Source organism: Chelonia mydas, chromosome 18 (genome assembly GCF_015237465.2).
Source record: "Chelonia mydas isolate rCheMyd1 chromosome 18, rCheMyd1.pri.v2, whole genome shotgun sequence".
NCBI classification, from domain to species: Eukaryota; Metazoa; Chordata; order Testudines; family Cheloniidae; genus Chelonia; species Chelonia mydas.
The window spans coordinates 16,131,218-16,154,076 of NC_051258.2; the positions used below are offsets into that span (position 1 = coordinate 16,131,218).

The window sequence follows — 22,859 nt, forward strand, 5'->3', positions numbered from 1 at the left end:
CAGCATGTGAACCGGTCAACCCAGGCTCAGGAGCTCGCTGCTGCGGGCTGTGTCGACATACCCTCAGTGGCTTGAAATTCACAGGAACCACTGTCAACCTATCAGCAGCCACCATTACTTTCTTTCCAAGGGTAGGAAAACACACCACTTCAGGCAGCTAACCCTCTATTACACCTGCACTGAGGAAAACTCTTATGGACCTAGGTTGCACAGCGTTTAACTCCCTCCCGTGGGAAAGGAAGAGACCTGTTTTACCATTACTCGCATCCCCTGTAACCATGTGCTACAAAATTACTCTGAAACAGTATTTATATTTGCAATGGCATACGCCAGTTTAAAAATAAAGACCTTATAACCTATTCATTTACCCCTATTTAAAGTCAGGTTGTTTGTCCCCTTTTTGATTAGCATGGCAGTACAACTTAGAAGTCTCTGAACTACAATAGACAGTAACATCATAGAGTTTAAATACAAAATCAAATACTTTAATGAAATTAGGGAGCACAGGAACAGCTCAGATATACCACTAAAACGGATACCCCTGAGCTGTGTACTTGGGCTGTTTTTTTACACCTTCTGTTTTTAAACAAGCAAGCAGACTGACAAACTACCAATTCTTCAGAGTGTCAAAGATCCTGAGTATAGAGTTATTCAAAACACATAAAAATGTATATATATGAAACTTCTCTATGAGCTGGTGGCCTGCACACAGCATTGCACGGATAAAAATATACTACTTTCAATACACAGAGCTAAATACTTTCACATTTATCAGAATTCTCTACACAAATCTTAAATTGATAGAATTCAAGTTTTGACTTTTCAGTATATAGCTTTCACTTGTATTAAACAAATGCTTATTTACACGGTGAAGAAAGTATAAGGGCTAATAAGGCCATATTCCCATATTGTATTGTTAAACACTGCAAAATATATACACAAGTGTAACCTAATATAGGCATCAGTTCTAGAAATATCACCTTACATTTGTACAACATAATTGAGTCAGTATGAAACGACAGCTTTGTTAGCACCAAGCCACTAATGGTGTTCATGAAACATTTGAGCTTTCTTCTAGTTCCACCAGGAAGGGCTGGTTCAGCAGAATTCTCTAATTGCTGAGCAAGGAAATTGGTGCTCTCAGTACTCCAAGTCCAGAAATATACTAACACCATTGCACTACAGTATGCAAATATACCTATTACCAAAGAGCAGGCATAGGAGCAGCCACTACAACAGAGAGGCTCTTCAGTGTTTCCTAAGAGACACTCCAGCAGCAGAACAACCAAGCCATCTACCAGATCAAGTCTTCCACATCATCATGTCTGTTCAGTGTCTTTGTATTTGGATTCATGCTAACAAGCACAGGGTTAGAAAAGATTACTGATGCTAAGTGGTTTAGACTCAGGCTAACCCTATGCTACAAGGGCAAAATGGGGGAAGCCGGGCTCCACTCTGAATCCCCAAGGACAGGAGAAGCTTTTGTAGCGCTCATCTCCTGTGCCTGCTGTGGCCAGGGTGTTCTCGGTCGTAACGATGACCCGCACGCTCATAGGAGCGGGAACGCTCGTGTCTCTCTCTGTAGTAGTGACTTTTTTTCTTGTACTTCCCAGAATGATCAGAACGCTCCCGCGAGTGGCTTCGGGAACGTGAGGAGCTCCTGCTGCGGGACTTCCTCGGCTTGTGTGTCGAATATTTGTAGTCCTTTGACTTTTTGTAACTCCTCATTTTAGAACCTTTGTAACTAGCACTATGGTTGAACTGTCTTGGGGGAGAATCACTGCGACTCCTGGAGCGGCTGTGGGATTTGGAACCACTCGATGTCGAGTAGCTTTCACTTTTTCTAAGACAGGGAAGCAGGAGGAGACGAGAACAAACAATGAGTGCTTTAAAAATCAATGCCCGATTACTTTACAGCATTAAAAGCAAGACAGATTATAGTAATCTTAGGTGCTACTTGGAACACAAGGAAAAAGGTTTCAGAAGAAAATGATTTGACACTGTCCTTTAAAATGCCACCCCCTTACTTACTTGTCAGCTACAACTGAGGTTGAAAACTGCCCTCAAAACAGATCTTACAAGCAAAAGCCGCTTCTCCAAACACAGAGAGCTACTAATTTGATTAGTTGAACCAGCAAACCTTAGAACCTATTTCAACAACAGATTTTAGCTTTCTGTCTGTGTCACCTGCCTTCAAACAGAATACTTCCCCAGCTCACACCCCATAACGAATTAAAACACAGTGTAAGTAATTTCCTGTAGGACTAAAATAATAGGTAACATTTGTAATCATTATATCTGTTGTTGGATGGGTAAAAAACTGAGATCCTTTGAAATACTGAACAGAATCTTTCACAACACACTTTATTAACAATCCAAAACCTTTTGCTGTAATTATGAAGCTGATTTCTTTCTGTAAGAATTTTAGAAGATGTATGGATTTGGGGGGTTCCATGATTACCTCTCATGGATAGCTATATACTTGTAAATTGAGCCAATTTACCATAGATTTTTCTTCTCTCTAATTTCCTAGCCTGAGCATCACCACCAGTAAGAGGCTTTGCAGCCCAAATTTGGACCTCAGTTCTGCTAGTGCAACCCCAGTGTTTGGTACAGGTGGCACAAGGCGTAATGGAGGGAGAATCCATTTCCCTATCCCCCAAGCTTTGTTGTGTCTATGGCGAGGATAGTAAGAAGCAGCATAAACTTATTGTTGTCATTTAAGTCAGCAGAAAGGACTATGGGCACAACAAGCAGATTTGCTGAGTAAGACGCTGCCATTCATATTCAGTTATTCCTCAAACCGTAAACTTCACTTTAACTTACACTGGCCACCATGTTGCACCTCCATACACTAGTCTCACTTCCAGAGCTCAAACAGGGTTTAAAGTTTTATACAAATCGCTGTAGTTGTTGCTTCAACAGAGCCCACTGACTACCAAAGCACCATTCTCTGGGATGGTAGTTTGCCATTAGCATAGCAGGTTACGAATGGGACTCGGAACTTCCACCCATTTCAGTACATACCTGCGCTTAGGAGATGCTGATCTAGATGGTGATCTTGAATAACTCTGCTCTCGACTTCTGCTTCCACTCCTGCTCTCCCTTCCTTTCTGAATGCTATGAAGGACAGAATCCAAGTAAGATTTAGATTTAAGTGCTAGGAAAAAAAGAGGTAAAAATCTATATAATGTGGAATCTTACCCATTCACTGGGCTGTTGGAATTCATTCTTTTTGTTCCGTCCATTTTTCGTTTAGCATTCTTCATCGCCTGCACAGCAAGTGGGGAAGGTTTATTTCCTTTACCTTCTTTTGGAGACTCTAAAAGAAAAATGTAAAAGTTTACACTTCATCCCCCCCCACATGCATATCAAAGAGATGCCAATCTTTAGCAGGCAACCCAATTGTAAGGAGTGGCAAGCAGTGGTTGAATGGGTCACCTGCCCTGACTAATGAGGGCAAGAATCGACTAAATTACCACATCCCTCTAGATACCCTTTGCAGTACATACAGATAAAGGGTGAAACTTGAACACCTTTAGGTAAGTCACGAGTTATTCAAATCTAAAGTAAATTTCTGAGGCTGTAAACTTAGTACATAAATAGTTTCGTGACATGTCCCAATGCTGCCTTTCTTCTAGCACACATATGAACATGAGGCTAAGAAAAAGAATGGGGAAAAAATTTCATGAGTAGTTTGACTCCTCCTTTCTACAGAGTGATTACGCTGCAAAACAGCAGCATTTGCATCATTTGGAATATAGACAGCTTAACATATGAATCCCTGCAATCTAAAATAGCCCGAGACAGGATTCTTACTCAAGTCAAGCCACTGTAATACCCTCAAAATATGGGTGAAAAGCAATGCAGTCCAAATATGCAAACTAGGTACATTGATACCAACCATTTTTCGGAACAGGAGAAAAGCCTGACGTGTTCTCCAAATTGGGAGTCCTGTCAGGTATCAGACCTTTAGCTAGTGCTTTTGCCTCTTCAATGGCTAGTTTTTTCTTTTCTACTTTGCTTTCCAGATAAGACAAGTCAACCTGCAAATGCACATAAAAAAATTAGTTCTCTGTACTGTTTCAATTGACCATCCATGCTTAGAAGGGATATGACTCACAAGGTCTGGATCCTGCTCCCAGAGAAGTGGGAGCTTTGCAACTGGCTTCAATGGGAGTAAGATGTTTTGCCTTATGTTCTAAGAAATACCGAATACCCATTGTATAAAACAATAGCGAACCTTTTTCCGAGTATATAGCTGCAGGATTTTTATACAAATCCCTTGAATTTCCTCCTCTGTTGCTCCAAACAGTAGAAACCAGTGAGGACGATTAGGAAGTGGGATCTACAATTGAGAAATTCATACATTCAATTTTCTACTTCTACATGAAAACCTTAATGGAAACGGAAACGACAACATATAAATAGATGTTTCACCTCCAGTGTTCTAGCTGCAAGGTAGATACAGGCACAGGCAATACTTTCTGGCTGGAATCTTACGAAGACATCTGTTCGCAGACTGTCATTCATGTAATTCCTGAAAGACACAATAAGGGGACAATTGCAACCCCCTGCACCATGCCTCTCTGTTCTATTCTCTTCCATTCTACAGTAACTACTTCCCTCTGCATTCTATTACTAAGCTCAAATGCTAGACTCCTGTAAATCTGAAGAGAAGTTAGAAAAAATTTCTTCAAGAGGATGGATATGTGGTTGGGAATAAGTTTCTGACTGGCTGTCAGACAAATCAGTTATGAAAGAGAACCAATTTTAACTTTACTTTTCCCTCTAGATCTACTGGCCTGCTCTCATGCAAAAACAAAATGTTTTTGTAGAGACAACATATAATCTGTAAAGAACTCAGTAACAGAAATCTAGGCTCAATCCCGGAGTGCAGAGAAGCATGCAAACTCAAAGCTAGTGTTCAAAGTTGCCGATCCTGCTGGAGTTCTCCGGAGAAATGCAATCCACTTCAGCATGTACCCATTTTCCACTGGAAAGTTTTTGGAACCTGTCCATTTTCCATTAGTGAGACAGCATCCAAGACAGAATCCATTTGTGATGCAAAAGCTAGTCGTGGAAGAAATCCAGATATTTGGGAACATCAGTGCAGAGGACGGTTCAGTATTCAAACAGATCTCCTCTTCTCTGGCATATGACAGTATCGTTTCCAAATGTCCCATTTCAACAAGGTTTCTTAAAATGAATATTCACAGAATGAGACAACTGTAAAATACTGCACATATTCCACAACAGTCAGTACATATTTTAAAAGATTTTGATTTTAAATCCTCAAGGAAGTTTGTATTTTCAAAGTACTTGCATCTGAATTTATCAACAAATAAAATGCTTAAAGGTATAACTTTTAAAGTAATATTTCTTTCAAGCAGCGTGTCAGGTGGGCAAGAGAGAAAACACCACCCAAAACAAAGACCACCATATAGTTATACAAGCTATCTAAGAAGAGAGTTTGAAATTGATCATGCGGGTAATGCAGTACACAAGGATTCACTAACTCAAGGAGGCCCAAACCAGAGCCCACAGCCCATTTAAAACCAGTTACAGAAAGAGGAGGTGCTCATGAATCACATTCCCATCTATGTGCTTTAGTCCTTTACTATACATTTCAGTTCTAACACATGGGGAGCGACTGACCACTGGGAAAAAAGTGGCAAGTTAAAGGCTTAGTCTTGACTCTCCTTCACCTTGCCCATGAGGAAAGCTTAAACTAAGTCATGATCACCTGTTTTGCTATGGAGAAGACACTTTGAAGGAGATCAGAGAAAGCCTTTGTGAAATTAAGTGCAGCGAGAAGTAGTATTCATACCTTGTGAAGGATGAATGGGCTTCCTTTTCCAAACCTCTAAACAAAAACTAACTGGCTAACTGTGCAGCTGGCCTTTGGGTTCGGAGTTTAGGGGGCATGTAGAATTAAACATTTGTCACATTACTTCAGCTTTAAGTTGTTCTCTAAAACCACTGCACTTCAAACATCAGTTATACTGTTGAACCTTCCAGGGACTGGAAGCAATGAATGGTTAGGGTATTGCTCTAATAGTTATTTCTCTGCATCCCAAACAAAAAAGGGAAATTGGTGCCTAATAGTCTTACTTCACATGTGAATTCTGAATGCAATGGTACTGAGTAATCTGAAGTAGGGAAAATGTCCAGTGTCATTGCTGTACTTAATTCCAAACAGCAGACCTTCTACTGAAGTATCTTCAGTGTTGGATTAAATAACATCCACAGATATGATCAAAACTGAAGTCTACCAGTTAGTTAATTTACCCATAAGACTTAAATCCCACCTTAAAATAGTTTTTTTTTTTTTTTTTTTGGCTTTTTAAAAACGTACAGCATCTTTAACATAGTTAAAACATATTAACAATAACAGTTTTCAAAATGTAAACAATCAAGTTCTAAAATATACAATAGAGTCAACGGCACAACAAAAATCAAAAGTATAAGCACAAGAAGCAGTTGGCCAGTTACTATACTATCGTATTTATACCACCTGTCTAGAGTCAGCCTTCTCTTTGTAGAGCCTGCTTTGGTTTGACTGAAGACGGCAGTTATCCCTGCACCATAGCGCTTGGGCAGCAGAGGAGAAGTCTTAGTCACTTACCCTCAGAGGCTACCCTTTGATTAAAAGAGTACAGAAAAGAAAAGTCAAAATAGGTTCTCCACCAAACAGATCACAGTACCAGAGAGTTCAGTCAGCAGAAATATGACCTTTAGATTCATTATTCCAATTTTTAAATTATGTCATTATTTCATGAGTTACAAGTTTGTTACAATCAAGATCTGGAATTTTAACTTCGATACCCATCCCCAAATGAGTCTCTTCACTACAGTGAAGCAACAAGACAGGCAGAAGATGTTTCATGGCAAATGCAAAAACACTGAGTTATCCAGTCTTAGTAGCTGACATCTTGGATTATCCATGTGGATAAAAAGGATTTATGTCGAGGGTTCCTGATGCCCTTGTTGCAAGCAGCTCAAGTGTTGGGAAAGTCTGTCTCCCAGCATCAGCGACGGACAAGAACTGCACGTATGATTTACCCAAAGAAACAACCACTTAACATTTTCACTTTAGAGGGAGGGCAAAGGGTAGGAGAAAAGGGAAGAAAGAGCAAGGGTTGAGGGGTTTAAAAGCTATCTTACCATTTAAGACAGTGCCTGAAACTTAGAGGCCGATCAACATTTGGGTAGTAGGTTGGGGCACTCCAGGAAACACTGGAACTGTCTATTCCATGAACATAGTTGTGGGCTACACCAATGTTGCCCAGAGTGCCTCAAATGACATATTTCTGCCACTGCCCTGCTGGTCTCATAACAAGCAAGATCAACTTACCATGAAGTCTGGACCAGGTGTTGGTTACGTTCACATTCTAATACCTGAAGGTACATAACGATTATCTGGAAGATATGGGTTATTGAGTTATTACCAAGAATCTCTAGAGCCAAATATTTAATTCAGAAGGGATGTCCATGTGGCATCTGATATTCTGTTCTAGATTTTAACATTCTCAAATATCCACAGAAAGAGTGCTTGTAAGATGCCAAGTGTTTACCAGGGTAGTTTCTGCCTTCAATTACAAAGGGGGAAAGAACAGGCTCCAAAAATTTATGTGCACAGCCAAATCTGACCTCCCTCATACTGCTCTTTCTGAGCTCAGTCATCCTATTCATCTAAAAGTCTTGCCTTCCACTCAGTTTTCAAAATAGATATGCTTTTCCTATAGAACTCAACATTCCTCTTCTAGCTGCCACAGGGTAGGAAACACTGCCAACTGGAAAAAGTGGCACCAATCCACCACAAAACATCTCCACTGGGAGGGACTAAACCTAGCCAACATTTCTTCCCTCTTTTGCAAAGTTTAAAAGGTTCACAGCAACATACAAAACAAAGTTTTTGTGAACCACAAAAAAAAAGTGGATAAAACAAAATGATTACATGAAATTCACAAGGATTAGTGGGTGAAGGAGTATGCTCATTCCTGTGATCAGTACCCCAGTAAATAAGGAGGCTCAGAAAGAATTGCAGTGCGCAGAGAAAATCTGAACAGAGCAAGGTACCTACACATTTTTAATCAGAGGGCACTTGATCTCAAATTTAAAGAGCATTTACACTACAGCGAGCTGAAAAGGTCTGAAGTAGTAGCCCATTGCTGCAAGACAGAGAGCAGATACCTGCAGTGCAAGGAAAAGGAGAGCCCTTACACTACTTTAACCTTCTATTAGATTCAAACAGCAGTGCTGACTAGCTCATATGGGGAGCAGAGTCCAGCACACTTTGGGGAAGACCATTCCTCGGACTGAGAATTTCACACATCTCATCAGTAATGACGAATATTATAATCAGAGCTAGATTCTACAAAAGGGATATTCGAGAGCCTTAGTCAAAGAGGAGTTATTCATAATGCTTCAGAATTTAACACCAAAATTACCTGCTCATTCAACAATAAGTTTTCATGCTATGACAAAGTGAAGTATCCAAGTACAGTTAAGTCTAACGAGTTCTTAACATCTGCATCCACCTTCAGTCTTCACTGACCAATGAGATACAAGACCAACTATTAAGACTCTCTTGAATGAGAAACAAGATAGCAAGATCACTGTAAACTAGCTTCACTGGGTTCAGTATTGTGGAACAAGAAGCTTTTATCCAGTTTTACCCAGAACAGGCAGAGTGTAAGAAACACACACCCACTGTTTTATAGGTTAGCTGAACATCGTACAAACCTTATGAGGGTGCTTTACATGAACACAGAACCCCAGCTCCTTTAAAACTCTTCTCTCTGCCTTTATGATTTGGTTCTTCAAATTAACATAATCTTGATCCAGTAGTAGAGGTACAGGTTTTCTGTAAGACATTATTTCAGATTCCATCAAGTAAGAGTGAAATGCCAATATTAAAAGACACCCAACCACCCTACTTGGACACATATGCAGGTTACTATATTTTGATGCAAACTAGTTAGTATTTACAACAGTACAAGCATTCTTCTAGTTAAGAAAATAACCAGATTAATGTTTTGGTTTTCATTCCCCAAACAAGGTTTTACCCCATGTTCCTTGAGTCATGATGCAGCTGAACTCCCCCATAGGCAAAGCAACAACTATGGCTAGCTAGGGTACTAACTCAGGCTCTCATGTTCAGTAGTCCCCACATTTAAACAACTGGCCGTGAAGAAAGCGAACACTTTTCCGATTCTAAACTTACTTTTTCTCTCTTAGATGCCGAAGGCGATGGAATACGTTAATTACATCTCTTATGCGCCTCGGTGCTTCTTCAATTTTGGATGCCAGATGAACACAGGCCATTGACACATGCTGAAATATAAGTATTGCAACATACTGATGTTTTGCTCAAATCTGGAACTGATCGCCTCCAAGAGCTTTAGGAGGGATAACAAGAGAAAGTGGTGGTAAAAACAAGAAATATTCAAAATTTTAAGATAAGTATTTGTTATAATGTAGATGTGTAAAACTGTGTTTAACTAAACAACATATCTATGGCTCGAAAGTTTCCTGTACACATAGTTCAACAGGGCATAAACATGCTCTCAAACATGAGAGAAATCAAATGCATAGTGCATTTTTTAAAAGAATCCTTACCTCCATGGAATGCTTCACAAAAGATTTGGTATAAAAGAAACGTTGAAACAGCACCTGCCCTGTAGCCATTGCCACCTAGAGAGAAAGGAAAAAATGGTGATCCAATATTAACATCCTCATACAGGATTCTAGAGCAAGATGAATTACACTACAACAAATCTGAGTCCCATAAAACCCATTAGAAATGCCTGACTCAGCAACAATCAGCTAAAAAAAGCTACACCACCATAAAGGATTTGTTTTCAACACCTAGAACTATAATGTGCAATCTTAAAACAGATGAGATACTAGAAAAGTACCAAACAAAATATTTTATGGGGACGCTCAAAAGTAATTATGAGGGTGGACACTACAGTCCAAACGGCCCCCAGTGCTTTGCCATCTATGCAAATACTCCTACTTGTTTATTTTTGGTTCTGTGTTCGTTGAGCAATATTAAAAGGCAACCACCAACTCAAAGTGGAATCATTTTAACCATGAGTCAGCACTAAATGTCAAGTAAATCTGCCCCCAAGCTCCCCAGCCAGTCTTTGTGGTTTTACAGTCACATATCCATATTTAAAAAGACTCCCTTGTGCCGTACTAAACACACTCAGATGCAAGAAAAGATGGCTAGAGAAATTAAAACAGCTAAAATAAAGATTACTGGTAGCAGCATTAGGCAAAAAAAATTTTTACTTATTTTTTTTAACTGAAGGTCTCATTAACCTTGTTTCAATCATAGCAGCATTTCTGAACCCCTCCAAGCATCATGGTAACATCTGACTCTGCCCCATTTTCTTTACTGGCAGCGTAAAGGAGGAATTGAAGCTCGCCAGGAAAGTCGACTGGCGACATGTCATACGAGAAAGAATGTAAGAAACCTCATCTGAAGGGCATTGCGAAATCGTGCGCGTTACCAGCCGCAGCAGAGCAAAGGCCTGAGCGGCGGCGGGGGATGGGATCCCCCCCCTTAGAAACGAGCGAGGCTTGGCCGAGCTACCAGGAAGGACCCCGGAGGGCTGAGCCAACCGCGGCCCTGGGCTCACAGGAAGAGATGGTTACATCAGCCGCTTCCGGTCCCAGCGGAGCCGGCCGGGACAAGGGGCGGGACGCTGCCCGTAAAGGACACAACAGGGCCAGTTTCACACGGTGGTTCCTTGGGAAACAAAAGGCCGGGGGGCGCCTCCTGATCCCGAGTCCACCCTCCCCATTGCACACGCGGGTGCGGGGCCCGGGGAGCTGCCCGCCTCCCCCGATTGCTGCCGGGTCGGGTTTTACCTGGTTTCTGGGAGTACGGGGGGGTGGGTGTCGCAGCGGCCCCTGGGCACCAGCAGAGACGGCGGGGCCCTGCCCAGACGGGCGGGGAGAACAAAGCCTCCCCCCCCCCAGCGCGACACTCCCAGGCAACAAAGGCCCAGCGCCCCCGGCGGCCGTGGGCCCCGAGCCGCCCCCGCCGGGGCCTGCCTCCCCGGCCCCGTTCGCCCCCTGAGACCGGAAGCTGCCCCTCCCCCGCCGCCGCGGGGCTGCCCCCCCCCGCCCCGCTCACCTGCGGGAGCCGCAGCAGGATGCCGGCCGCCTGGATGAGCTCGCAGCCGGTGACGCGCAGCTGGGTCTCGGTATCGGGGTCCAGGCCGCTGCCCATGGAGGGGGTGAAGCGCAGCGCGTCGTCGGGCAGCAGGCAGTTCTCCAGCGTGATCAGCACCCCCGAGTACAGCCGGTCCCCGATCAGCACCGCGCCGGGGCCCGGGGCGCCGCCCCCCGCCGGGGCCGGGCCCCCCGCTACCACGGCCGCCGCGCTGCCCGTCCCCGCCGCCATCTTGGGCCGCCGCCTCACCGCTCTCTCGCCTTCCCCTTCCCCAGCGCCGGGCGGCGTCCCGCCCGTTCCCCCGACGCCCGCCTCCCATTGGCGGGTGGCAGCGAGGCGCCGCTCTCGGATTGGCCGGCCTGCCCCCGGCGTGACGCGGCTCCTGCGGCCTCCTGCAAGCGGCGTGACGCAGCGGTTGGGAATTCGAAACAGGGTGGAGTGGGCGGACCGTCCGGCGTGCATCGCGCGCCCCCTCCCCCACCCAGACAAAGCCTAGGTCGCCACCAGCGGCTAGGCCCGAGCCCGCCCTTCTCCCCAGCACACGGCAGGGGAGCCGCCCCCCGCTGGGGGGGATTTGAAAAACGTATTGAAACAGATGCTGGGGGAATTGAGAGGGCCTGGGAGAGAAATCTGGAGCCCTCCTTCTTCATGTTCACTGGGGTCCCCCCTTCCACTTACAGACAGTTGGGGGCCTGGGTACAATTGCCCTCGCACCCCACATACTCATTTGCTTTCTGACAGGAGCCCTAAGGGCCACTCCACTCCCCTGTTCAAGCTTTTCTCTGTCATGTAGGAGGGCAAGAGTTTTAAAAGTTTGTTTCCTAAATAACCCCTTGACTCCAGCAGCTGGGGCTTTAAGTAAAACAAGTCTCCCAAGGCTTCCCCCCCAAATTTTAAATTGGCAACACTGACCAACCTTCCCACAACCGTAGTTTTATCTTGCACGACTATGCCTCATAAGAGCTCAAGCAGGACCTCTCTTCCACAGCAGCAGCACCAGCATCTGCCTTGAACAGACTCCAGCACACAGATTTCACTGGAAGATATATCTGAGTGTAAGCTTCCATTTGCTTCAGCTTTAGCTAGGTCATTTATAGTATGGTGGTGCTCCCCTGAAGACCAGTGCCTTGGAGGGTTCAGGGTTTTAAAGCCTTTACACAGCCAGAGGTCCCAATCGCACTACAGCTTTTAACTGCAAGGCCTGCTCTACACTAAAAAATGATATCAAGCTAGGTATATCACTCAGGGCTGTGAAAAAATTCACACCTTGAGCAATTTACTTAGGTCCACCTAACCTCAAGTGTAGATTACAGCAGGGTTGATGGAAGAATTCCTCCATCCACCTAGTTACCACTCCTGAAGAATGGAATAACTACATAGATGGGGAAAAAACCCTCCCATCAATGTAGGAAGGGTCTATGCTACAGTAGCACAGTTGTAGCGTAGATATGGGCTTAATCTCAGGTTCCCCTGACTCCGATACAAGTGTCGTATAGATTGAACCAGTGAGAAATTAGCAACTCTGTGGATAGGTTTTAGGCAACACATCACATGTAAGCTTTCCTTACTAGACTGGCCTGTTTAATTTTTAAACTAATTTGAAAGACTGACCGCTACACTTGAATATACTTTAGCTGTGCTGCACTCTTTTACATATTCTAGTTTAAAGAAAAGCTAGATACTCCACATTTTGTGGCATGAAGCTAGATGGCACAATACTTGAGAAGGCATGGTTTATACTCGTAACAACTTCTGAATTTCTGGTGATTTCACTAGCTTTTTTTTTTTTTTTATAAAGATGCCTTCACATGCTTATCTCATGGACTGACTACTTATTTTAGTAGAACTCCACTAGCTGAAGCACACGCCTTACGAAGCCTTTAAGATTTTCCTTTTTTCTGCTTTTTGGCAGGTACTTCCAAAGTCATCTTATGCGTCATATATTTAAGCCATAGCTTTGCAATATAACCTAATTAACACTGAGTGCCACATAGATGCAAGTAGAAAAACATCAATGTGGGATAGTTGTCAACATTTCAGGAAGCATTTAAAAATGTATGTTATTGTACTGTGACACCAGAAGTGACTATTCAGATATTTTCATAATACATAAAAAAACCTTTATTAGATTGTTACAGAACAAAAATGTTTACACAACATTTTGACATAGAGTGACTTCTGCACAGTAGGGTTTATCCCTGTTAAGCTTAGATTGCAACTTTAACCAAAACCACTAAGGAAAAAGAACCGTCCTCATGAGTTTACAAGCTAGTTGTCTAAGTCTTCCTTCTCTCTTGCTAGATTGATTTTAGAGGATTTTGTTTCATAGATATGACCTTTTTTGTTCTCTGGGGTGCAAACTTACTTTGAAATACAAGTCTCTGCTTAGAATAGGCAGCTACAATTGCAGATTATGCCTGTCACTTCAATAATGGTGTACAATTCGTGAAAATATTCCTTCTGGTTCTTTTCCATCTCCAAGGGCATCAAGGAAGCCTTCTTGTCTCCTCCTTTGGGCTAAGGCAGCTAGGGACTTGAATGTCTTTGGCTCATAAATAGCCAGATCAGCAAGCATTTTCCTGTTCAGCTCCACCTGGCACTAAATGCAAGAAGGATGGTCAATGAAGAGCATAGTAATTATCCTTTTACAAATGTTCATTGTTAAGTTCTTAAGTGCATTATTATATACATGTTTCATTAAAATGCTACTATTTAATGGATATTTTAGGCAAACGAACATCTGATTTTACTACCTGCGAAAACCTCACAAGATACACATCTAATTTTTGTGAATATCCCAAGGGGAAAGTGTCATACAATTCAACAACAGCAATATGATACAAAACAGATAACCATGGGTTTTCTAAAACCCCTTTTGAACAAATTCCAGAAGCTACAGTGGGGAGTCTCTTCCTTTATGGAAGTCTACATAGTAAGTGCCTGATCTTGGATGCTCTAGGTTTCAAATTCCAGAAAACAAGGTAAATATGTTCCAAAGGGATGTGAATTCTTATTGAAATAATGTTTTGCACTTTTATAGTGACTTCCATCCAAGTTTCTCAGTGCTCCTTTGTAATGTAGTCTATCCATTCTAGAGGTGAGGAAATGGATACACAGAAATTGACTTGGCCAGAGTCACACAAGTAGTCCGTTTCAGAGGTGGCAACAGAACTTGGCTCTCAGTTCCTAGTCCTGTTCCTTAACCATCCCTACACAGTACTTCAGATTATGCAATAACATCCAGAAATATTCTCAGCCCATCCATTTATTTTCACCTTTAAATAAAAAGCCAAGTTTGAGTTTCAGGGCCCAATCCCATGAAGTGCTGCACATCAACAATTCCCATCGACTTCCACAGGAGTGGTGGATGCTGAACTCAGGATCCGGCCCTTAAAAGGGTCTCAAAATGGAAGGACCTCAGGATCGGTCCCTTTATAGACTACATAGGGCAATGACTGGATGATCTAAAATGTCAAAAGATTATAAAAACCAGGTCTGCTTCTTTTGGAAAATGAAACTAAGGACCTCCCTGATGGACAATTCTAAGATGCAAGGGACACTGACTTTCTCTGAAATACCTGTTCCTTTGTCTGAGTTTGATGGACCTTCTGTGCAGAGTACTTTATTCCATTAGTTACCAAGAGTTACAATAGAAAACAATAGAAGCACTTTAACAGTTTGATAACTTTAGAATAAATCTGATTTAATTAATTAGTTGATCAAATAAGCTACTGGTTTAATTTTCCATCCAGCTGTTCTACAGCCTTAATTTGGGGTGGGGGGACGACGGACGGACGACTAACAGTGTTTAAAGCACACTGCCATCTTAAATTTTGCTCAGGTTAAAAGTCTGGAGAAACGAGCTAAATCTAAGACCAACAAATTTTTCCAATTCTAATGTGAAGCTTTGAAACAAATCCCCCTGTATGTTTTAAGAGCACCGAAGTGCTAAGAATGTAGCAGCGAAACTGACTGCATTTATTTTTGTTGTCCAAACTGACTGAAATGCACCAGTTTAATTAGTGAAAAGTAATTTGGATGTTTAAACTCACTTTTAATAATTCAAGGTTTTATTTGTTTTGTATTTTTAAAATATCTTGATATCTAAAAAGGCAGCTATTACTCTGAGGACCTGACAGTAGCATAGGTAACAACATTTACAATAAACAATGTAAATTGACACTGTCCCTTTAAAGAATAAATGAAAACAAGTTCTTCTGATCACATAAATCTATAGTGAAGAGGTAGGAATGTGTTACGAGTCTTATGTTGAGCTCTTATGCTGCCAAGATAAAAGAAGGTCACTTGTAGCACAAATAGATACAAGTATAAAACAGGACTACATTATTGCAGTAAGCAAGAAAAACCATAGACAAGAAATTTCATATTTATCACTCATCAGCAAAGCTGGAAGGTTTTCTGGGTGTTTTATGGAATGACTGATTGAAAGACCAATGAGAATTTTGGACAACATGTCACCATTTCAGTGCAATTCTTCTTCAAGCAACACACCTACCTTAAGCAGATTGCCTATGAAAGCTGGATATTTCAAACCATGTTCAAGAGAAGCTGCTTCAATCCTCGTAATCCAGAGCTTAAAAAACACAACGATTTAAATATAAAAATACAAATATTCTAGTTGATGCTTTCTTTTGGTAAAGAATTAGACATATGGATGTGCTCAGATTCAATAAATACAATGTGTCCTGACCAACATTTCTTCAATGCTAAAATTCTGATGCAACATGAGCTACTACAAAGCCAACAGGAGCTATTGCACTTGCCTTGAACTTGGAAAACTACTCTTTCAACAGCAGTTTGTAAAGCATTTTGGGATACCCCGAGTAGGAAAATAGCTATATAAAAATGACTCTAGTCTCTTCCAATTTCACTGTTTACATCTATCATTTTGGTTTGTTTTTTACCGCTCTCATGAATTTCTTCTTTTCTCTTCTGGCCTTTGTAGACTTCACAAAAGCTCTCCGAACACTTCGTACAGCCAATTTATAGCAGCGGTTCTTCCTTCCACGAAAATGCTAAGGCAAAAAAAGATGTTCCAGTTCAGTTATTAACTTTATAAGGCTGTAAAGCCTTTCAATAATATGAATATAGAAGATATCACTTTGCATTTCTATAGAGCCTTTCATTAAGAGGATCTCAAAGCACTTTACAAACATTAGTTAAGCCTCAGCCAATTATCTCATTTTACAAATGGGGAAATAGTAACTGAAAGATTAAGCAACCTGAGAAAGACTACAGTTTCTCACTGGCTGGACAGAGCACAGAATCAGTTTTAGTTTTCAATCCCAGATTTTAACAGTGGGCCAAACTCACACTAACTTTCTAACTCTTAAAAAACAGAAGGGGCTGCCTGTATGCAAAAAGTGGGAAATCAATTGGGAATCCCTATCCTTAGTAACGTCTCATAGCTTGAGCCACTTCGTGTACCACTGATGATCATATAGTATCTGTGGAAACCACCACAGTTGCACATATGGAAAATTAACACTGGGCAAGTGCACCATGCAATTAGTCTGCTCTCCAACAAGTGTCCCCACTTGATATATGGCTAGACTGGGACCCAAAAGTGTAGGATATGCCCATTTAATTGTAGGCAATGCCCTGCTCAATGCTATAGCAGCTGATTAGATCACCAAAGCTGCTGACAATATGCCCTTACAGAAAATTCCTTTTTAACCCTATATGCAATAGCTTAAGGGAGACTGTCCACTTAAGTCATATTGTAAAGAAGTATCTTCAGCTGTTCTAAGAACACCTGAAGATCTACAAATATACCTTTACTTGTCACTGTGAATGCTCTTTACTTTTTGCATTTTGATCAGTTCAAATTAAGTCAATTCAGCCAGTTTCATTGTTTATACTCAAGGGTCATTTTCAGATTGAAACCCAGACTCTGCAGCAGGAGCAAACACTGAGGGAATGTTTGGTTAAGGCTTTATCAAAACTTGTTTCTACAGTATTTATATTTCTGGGGACCAAATTTAAGTTCACGCTGTCCCTTTAACCTTATATGTGCAAGCAAGGCTCAGGTAACCATCTAATCCCATTTATATGGCAACCATGGACAGCCAATAAGTCAGCTATTTTCTTTTACGCCAGAACATCGTGCCTCTCGTTTGTATAAAAAAAACAAAGGGTGTGAACTTCTGGCTCTATTATGGAGAAGAGCACAGCCTCTGGGGGAGACCAGAGTGAAAGCTTTATCTGTGCTCTCTGCCATTCCCCCCACCATGCACTGGGCAACTCAGAGAGGAACACGAGTGTCACCTTCAGGCCCAGACAAAGGACAAGACTGTAAGTGGATGGGGTGTGGGAGGAAGCAACTAACAAAAAGAAATGGATAGCCCCCCCCTTCTGCTCCTTGGGGGGCACGACACCCCCCCACACACACCCCTTCTGCTCCTTGGGGGACACGACACCCCCCCACACACACACACCCCTTCTGCTCCTTGGGGGAGACGACACCCCCCCCCACACACACACCCCTTCTGCTCCTTGGGGGAGACGACACCCCCTCCCTCCCCCCCCACACCCCTTCTGCTCCTTGGGGGACACGACACCCCCCCCACACACACACACACACCCCTTCTGCTCCTTGGGGGACACGACACCCCCCCACACACACCCCCCTTCTGCTCCTTGGGGGACACAACACCCCCTCCCTCCCCCCGCCCACCCCTTCTGCTCCTTGGGGGACACGACACCCCCCCCGCCCGCGCACACACACACACCCCTTCTGCTCCTTGGGGGACACGACACCCCCCCCCCACACACACCCCTTCTGCTCCTTGGGGGACACGACACCCCCCCCGCCCGCGCACACACACACACCCCTTCTGCTCCTTGGGGGACACGACACCCCCCCCCACACACACATCCCTTCTGCTCCTTGGGGGACACGACACCCCCCCCCACACACACACACACCCCTTCTGCTCCTTGGGGGACACGACACCCCCCCCCCACACACACACACCCCTTCTGCTCCTTGGGGGACACGACACCCCCCCGCACACACACACCCCTTCTGCTCCTTGGGGGACACGACACCCCCCCGCACACACACACCCCTTCTGCTCCTTGGGGGACACCCCCACCCCCTGCGGGTTCGCGGCCGGGCTGGGAGCGGCGGGCTCTGGGTGCGAGGCGGGGACAGGGCAGGAGAAAGCGCCTGGCTCCCGGCAGATGCGCAAAAGGCGGCGAGGCCAGGCCAGGCCAGGCAGGCGCCGAAGCCGCGAGCGGGGCTGGGAGGAAAGAGGCCCGGGCCGGAGGCCTGGCCGGGGCCGGGAACCGGGGCTGGACTCACTCACTCGCGCATGCTTGAGCACCGCCTGCACCCTCCAGAAGCGGTCGGTCAGGCGGCTCCGCAGCCAGCAGGGCGCGCTCAGGAAAACCATCGCCCCTGCGCCCGGCCGGCCAGCAGCGCCCCAGCGAGCAGCGAGCGAGCGGCGGGGCCCGGGGCACGTGCGCAGGGCCGCGGAGCGCCGGGGCGGGCGGGGCCGCGGCGCCGCTGCGGGGGGTGATTGGGACGCGGCGCTGCTGGGCGAAGGGGGCGGGGCCAGCCCCAGCTATAGAAGGGGGGGGGGACTCAGCGGCTCGAGCTGGGCTGGGATTCCCATGCACTGAGTTTTGGGGGGGAAGGGGCATAGATGCTACCCCTGGGGGTGCTGCAGCACCCTTGTCTTGAAGTGGTTTCTATCGTACGTACAGGCTTCATAGTTTGGTTCAATTGCTCTCAGCTCCTCCCCCCCCCCCCGGGGCAGGAGGTCACAGCTGCCCAGATATTTTTTGGAGGGGAAGAGCAACAGTTGCAGAGATTGGGGAGAAACGTGTATCTGGGCACATCAGACTCCCCCCCCACACCGGAAAGCCAGTTATTTGCACTGTCTGAACAGCTGTGCAGATGGCCTGCGGGCTAGACAGACCTAGCAACCAGTGGGGCTGGGAGGGCTGCCTGTTATGGGTACCCAGCCCATCTCACACTGAGACTTTCAGTGTTTATAACTTTGCCAAACTTTAGCTGGTGGAACTGACGCTTTCCCTGCCAGGTGTCTCCTCAAGATGAATTTAAAAAAAAAAAAAAAAAAAAATTGAGCGGAAAGAGTTCAGCCGTTTGTGAGAAGGAGGAAAAAACTTTCCCACAAACTTTTCTTTTGGACGCTCCAGTGTCCTCGTGCTCTGGAGCCGGAACTTGAAATAAGGCCTCTGAGCCAATAATGAGCCATTTGCTGTTCCCCGAATCCGCTCTCCCAGCTGCAGCTGAAATCAATGGGAGCTGTGCTTTGAACACATAAAGTACTGCATAATGCTAAGTATTCTGGAATATCAGGTCCCAGGTGTCTCAAATAGCCAGGCACCCAAAATTAGTAGATACTTTGGACCTTAATCTCTTTGTGCCTTAGTTCTCCATCTGTAAAATGAAGATAACAGCATGCCCTCATCTCACAGGGGTGTTGTGGAAATAAATGTTTGTAAAGCACTCAGATGCTATGGTGATGCTATTGTATTAATTTAGAGGGACTAAATGGACCCAAAGAGTTGAAGGTGTTAAGATGACCCAATCGCTATCCGATGTTAAACAGTCTTAAACAAGGTTTCAGAGTAGCAGCCGTGTTAGTCTGTATTCGCAAAAAGAAAAGGAGTACTTGTGGCACCTTAGAGACTAACCAATGTATCCGATGAAGTGAGCTGTAGCTCACGAAAGCTTATGCTCAAATAAATTGGTTAGTCTCTAAGGTGCCACAAGTCCTCCTTTTCTTTTTAGTCTTAAACAAGATTCAGGGGCACTGGTACTCAGATATCTTTTGCACCTTTTCCCATCAACATTTGTTTTTATAAGTTATTGTGACACTTTCTGAACTTTCATTCACTTCTCACAGTTGAGCTCACAATTAGGGTAAAGTTGTATGCCCAGTTATCACAACAGTACCATAGAAAAGCCCATGAGGAAATTAATAATTCTGCTTCAGGGCAGGGTTTGAGTAGTGTGCAGTAAAGGCCTGGAGTCACCCACTGTAAAATGTGGAGAAAACAAAATATTAAATAGCTGCTCACTAAGTGAGCACCATCCATTCTGTGCACTGAATGAGGCAGTGGTCTTGTGGAAAAAACAGTAAGTGGTAGTGTAATTGAAGACCATAATGCATATGCACAAGGGGGCTGAATTAAGGTTACACCGGCAGCCTTAATTCTGGCATTTCCTAACTTTTGACTGTACAACCTTAATATTATTCTTTTAACTTAGTATTTTTGGGTGATATATGTAGATATAGTTTAATATTATGTATATCTAACCTATATTGATATACAGTATACCATAGATATAAATTGCAGATAAGATGTTTGGTAATATTAAAATAGGGGCTACATCAGATGAGACTTTTGCCCTGGTGTCAGCCAAAATTTCTCCACCTGTCTGCACATACATACACAGTTGTGTAGCGTGTTGTGTGCCATTTCTGCAGTCATTACCCCAAGCGTGGCTGCATTTCAGTGGTGAAGTTATTCCAATTCTGTCATTTGTTCGGATTTCATACGTAGTTGTGCCCCTAAGGGCTCTTTTATGCCAACTGGCAAAGGGTGCACTGTTATGTAACCATAAATCCCAGCAGATCTGACAAACTCACTACGCCCAACACGCTCTTGTCAGAATATTTAGCCAAACAGTTCTTGTGAGGTATCATGAAAAATGGTGACAGGCTGGTCGTGAATATCATTGTGTGATGTGGGTATGGGTTGCGTATAAACAGTTATGTATGTGTGCTGGAAATGTGTTCTTAAAAGATGTTGTGGAGGCAGTTGATAAACAAAGGAACGTGGGTTATGTCTCTGCATGGATCAGGCTAACGGGCAGATGAGAAAATGGCCTGGTTACAAGAAAAGGACAATAAAAGTCCATGTACATCTAAGGTAAACAAAGTGATCAAGGCAAATGAGAAAGCGAATTGACCAGAGGAGGAAGAAGGGGCTTGGCGCCTGCAACCAGAGAAAACACAGGCGCCGACTTTTCAAAGTGCTCCGCCCCAGGCCCCACCCCCACTCCACCCCTTCCCCCAACACCCCACCCTGCCTCTTCCCACTCTACCTCCACCCTTCCCGCCCAGTTCCGCCCCCTCCTCCGAGCGCGCCGCATCCTCGCTCCTTCCCCTTCCCCCCAGCTTCCTGCACGCCGCGAAACAGCTATTCGCGGAAGGCGGAGGCTCTGGTCCATGGGACCCGCCGGCGGGTGGGAGGCACTGGAGGGGGGCTGCTGGTGGGTGCTCAGCACCCAACATTTTTCCCCAGTGGGTACTCCAGCCCCGGAGCACCCACGGAGTCAGCACCTATGAGCAGGGGAGAAGAATTTTGCCTGGGTTTATTTTTCAAAGAATACATTTCAAAGGTTTTCTGACTGTAAAAGGGAGTCAAAGGGACTTCTCGGTTATCTATCACTTAAGGCACAAAAGGGGCCAGCACTCTTGGAATCCGTGAAAGATGGTTCCCCAACCAGGTGGGTTGAGGATGCTGAGAACTGATTGTAGGTGAGAAATTCCCTGAGACTGTTAAGTTTAAGACTCTAGAAAGCGTGTTTTCTTTTGTTTTATTTGTAGCCACTTTCTGTTTCTATTATCTCTGCTCAGTATCACTTAAATCTCTGCTCTTTATTAATAAACTAATTTTAGTTTTACCGTAAAGTCATCTCAGTGCTGTTTTATTAAAGTGTGGCGTGCAGTCTCGGATGAGCCAACAGGCTGGGATGTATTCTGTTTCTTTCAAAACAGTGGACTTGGTATTTCTGTGGGCATCTGGTGACAGGAGGTGAATGCTGCAGAGAAACGGTCTTCCAGGGAGTTCGGGAACTGGGGTTGACTAAATGTTACTTGCAAGGCAAGGTGAAGACTGGCAGAGTCTCGAGGAGTTTGCTGGTGAGGCAGACAGACCGGTGTGGCTGGGAGCTAACACACAGTTTAAGCTCCAGCAAAACTCTCCCTTGCTGAGGCAGATGAGTAACACAGTGGCTTATGATTCTGGGCACAGCGAGACAGTGTCACAGTGGTGAATAAGGTACAAGCAAATGAATGAAAAATCAATCTGGGAGGCACAAATTTTTCATAGCTGAAACCTTTCATGACTGTGCAGACTTCCTACCTGATCATTGGCCAGCAGGGGTTATCGCCAGTTTAGCGTCCCTCTCTCCCTGCAGAGGGGAAGATAATGAGGCAGTATTGGATTCTGTAAATCAGGCGTGTTGCATAGAAGGAAGGCAGGAATCCCTACTCCATGCTTGGGAAGCTACCTTGTCGCAACCCCCAGTCACCTACAGTGCTGACTGTAGTCGCCCAGACTGGGGGACATGCCTCTGTTTGGTTTCTGGCAATGTAAGACCAAGCTCTCTTTGCTGAGATTATTACACTAGAAGAGCCTGTAGGAAGGACGTAGGTGACCCGACAGAATTTTGTTGTGATTGCTGCACCCTGCTAGTTTACACCTTCTAAAGGTGTTCACATGCCAGCAATCTCTCCTCATCTGAACTGTTGGTCCATGCTTTGTCATGTCTATTCTAGGCCCTACAAACTGTGCATGGGACCCCTGCACCAGTGCAGAATCCCACTGACTTTTGGGGGTCCTGCGTGGGTGCAGGGATCTGCCCGTGTGAATCCAGCTAAAG

General features: G+C 44.5%; 2 protein-coding genes and 1 long non-coding RNA gene across 5 annotated transcripts; all 3 read right to left on the minus strand.

Moving 5' to 3' along the window:
• Positions 1-557: 557 nt before the first annotated feature.
• CCNL2 (cyclin L2) lies at positions 558-11,655 on the minus strand. 3 transcript variants are annotated; one of them, XM_037881498.2, is made up of 11 exons: positions 11,153-11,655; positions 9,625-9,699; positions 9,230-9,339; positions 8,749-8,869; positions 7,358-7,422; positions 4,441-4,540; positions 4,244-4,348; positions 3,905-4,046; positions 3,205-3,322; positions 3,028-3,120; positions 558-1,843 (listed from the first exon to the last, which is right to left on the minus strand). In XM_037881498.2, the coding sequence occupies exons 1-11, from the start codon at positions 11,651-11,653 to the stop codon at positions 1,492-1,494; spliced, it is 1,782 nt and encodes a 593-aa protein (XP_037737426.2). In that variant the 5' UTR covers positions 11,654-11,655; the 3' UTR covers positions 558-1,491. The 3 variants fall into 3 exon arrangements, with proteins under 3 accessions (XP_037737426.2, XP_027688107.2, XP_037737427.1); XM_027832306.3 differs by lacking the exon at positions 11,153-11,655 and having other exon boundaries at positions 9,230-9,404; positions 9,625-9,686; XM_037881499.2 differs by lacking the exons at positions 7,358-7,422; positions 8,749-8,869; positions 9,230-9,339; positions 9,625-9,699; positions 11,153-11,655 and adding an exon at positions 6,518-6,643.
• Positions 11,656-13,288: 1,633 nt separating this feature from the next.
• On the minus strand, positions 13,289-18,707 carry MRPL20 (mitochondrial ribosomal protein L20). The gene is made up of 4 exons (XM_037881500.2): positions 18,523-18,707; positions 16,117-16,227; positions 15,708-15,785; positions 13,289-13,790 (listed from the first exon to the last, which is right to left on the minus strand). The coding sequence occupies exons 1-4, from the start codon at positions 18,607-18,609 to the stop codon at positions 13,617-13,619; spliced, it is 450 nt and encodes a 149-aa protein (XP_037737428.1). The 5' UTR covers positions 18,610-18,707; the 3' UTR covers positions 13,289-13,616.
• LOC122463243 lies at positions 17,881-18,512 on the minus strand. Its single transcript, XR_006286412.1, has 3 exons — positions 18,275-18,512; positions 18,231-18,236; positions 17,881-18,045 (listed from the first exon to the last, which is right to left on the minus strand). It is a non-coding gene; the product is annotated as an uncharacterized LOC122463243 (long non-coding RNA).
• Positions 18,708-22,859: the final 4,152 nt, after the last annotated feature.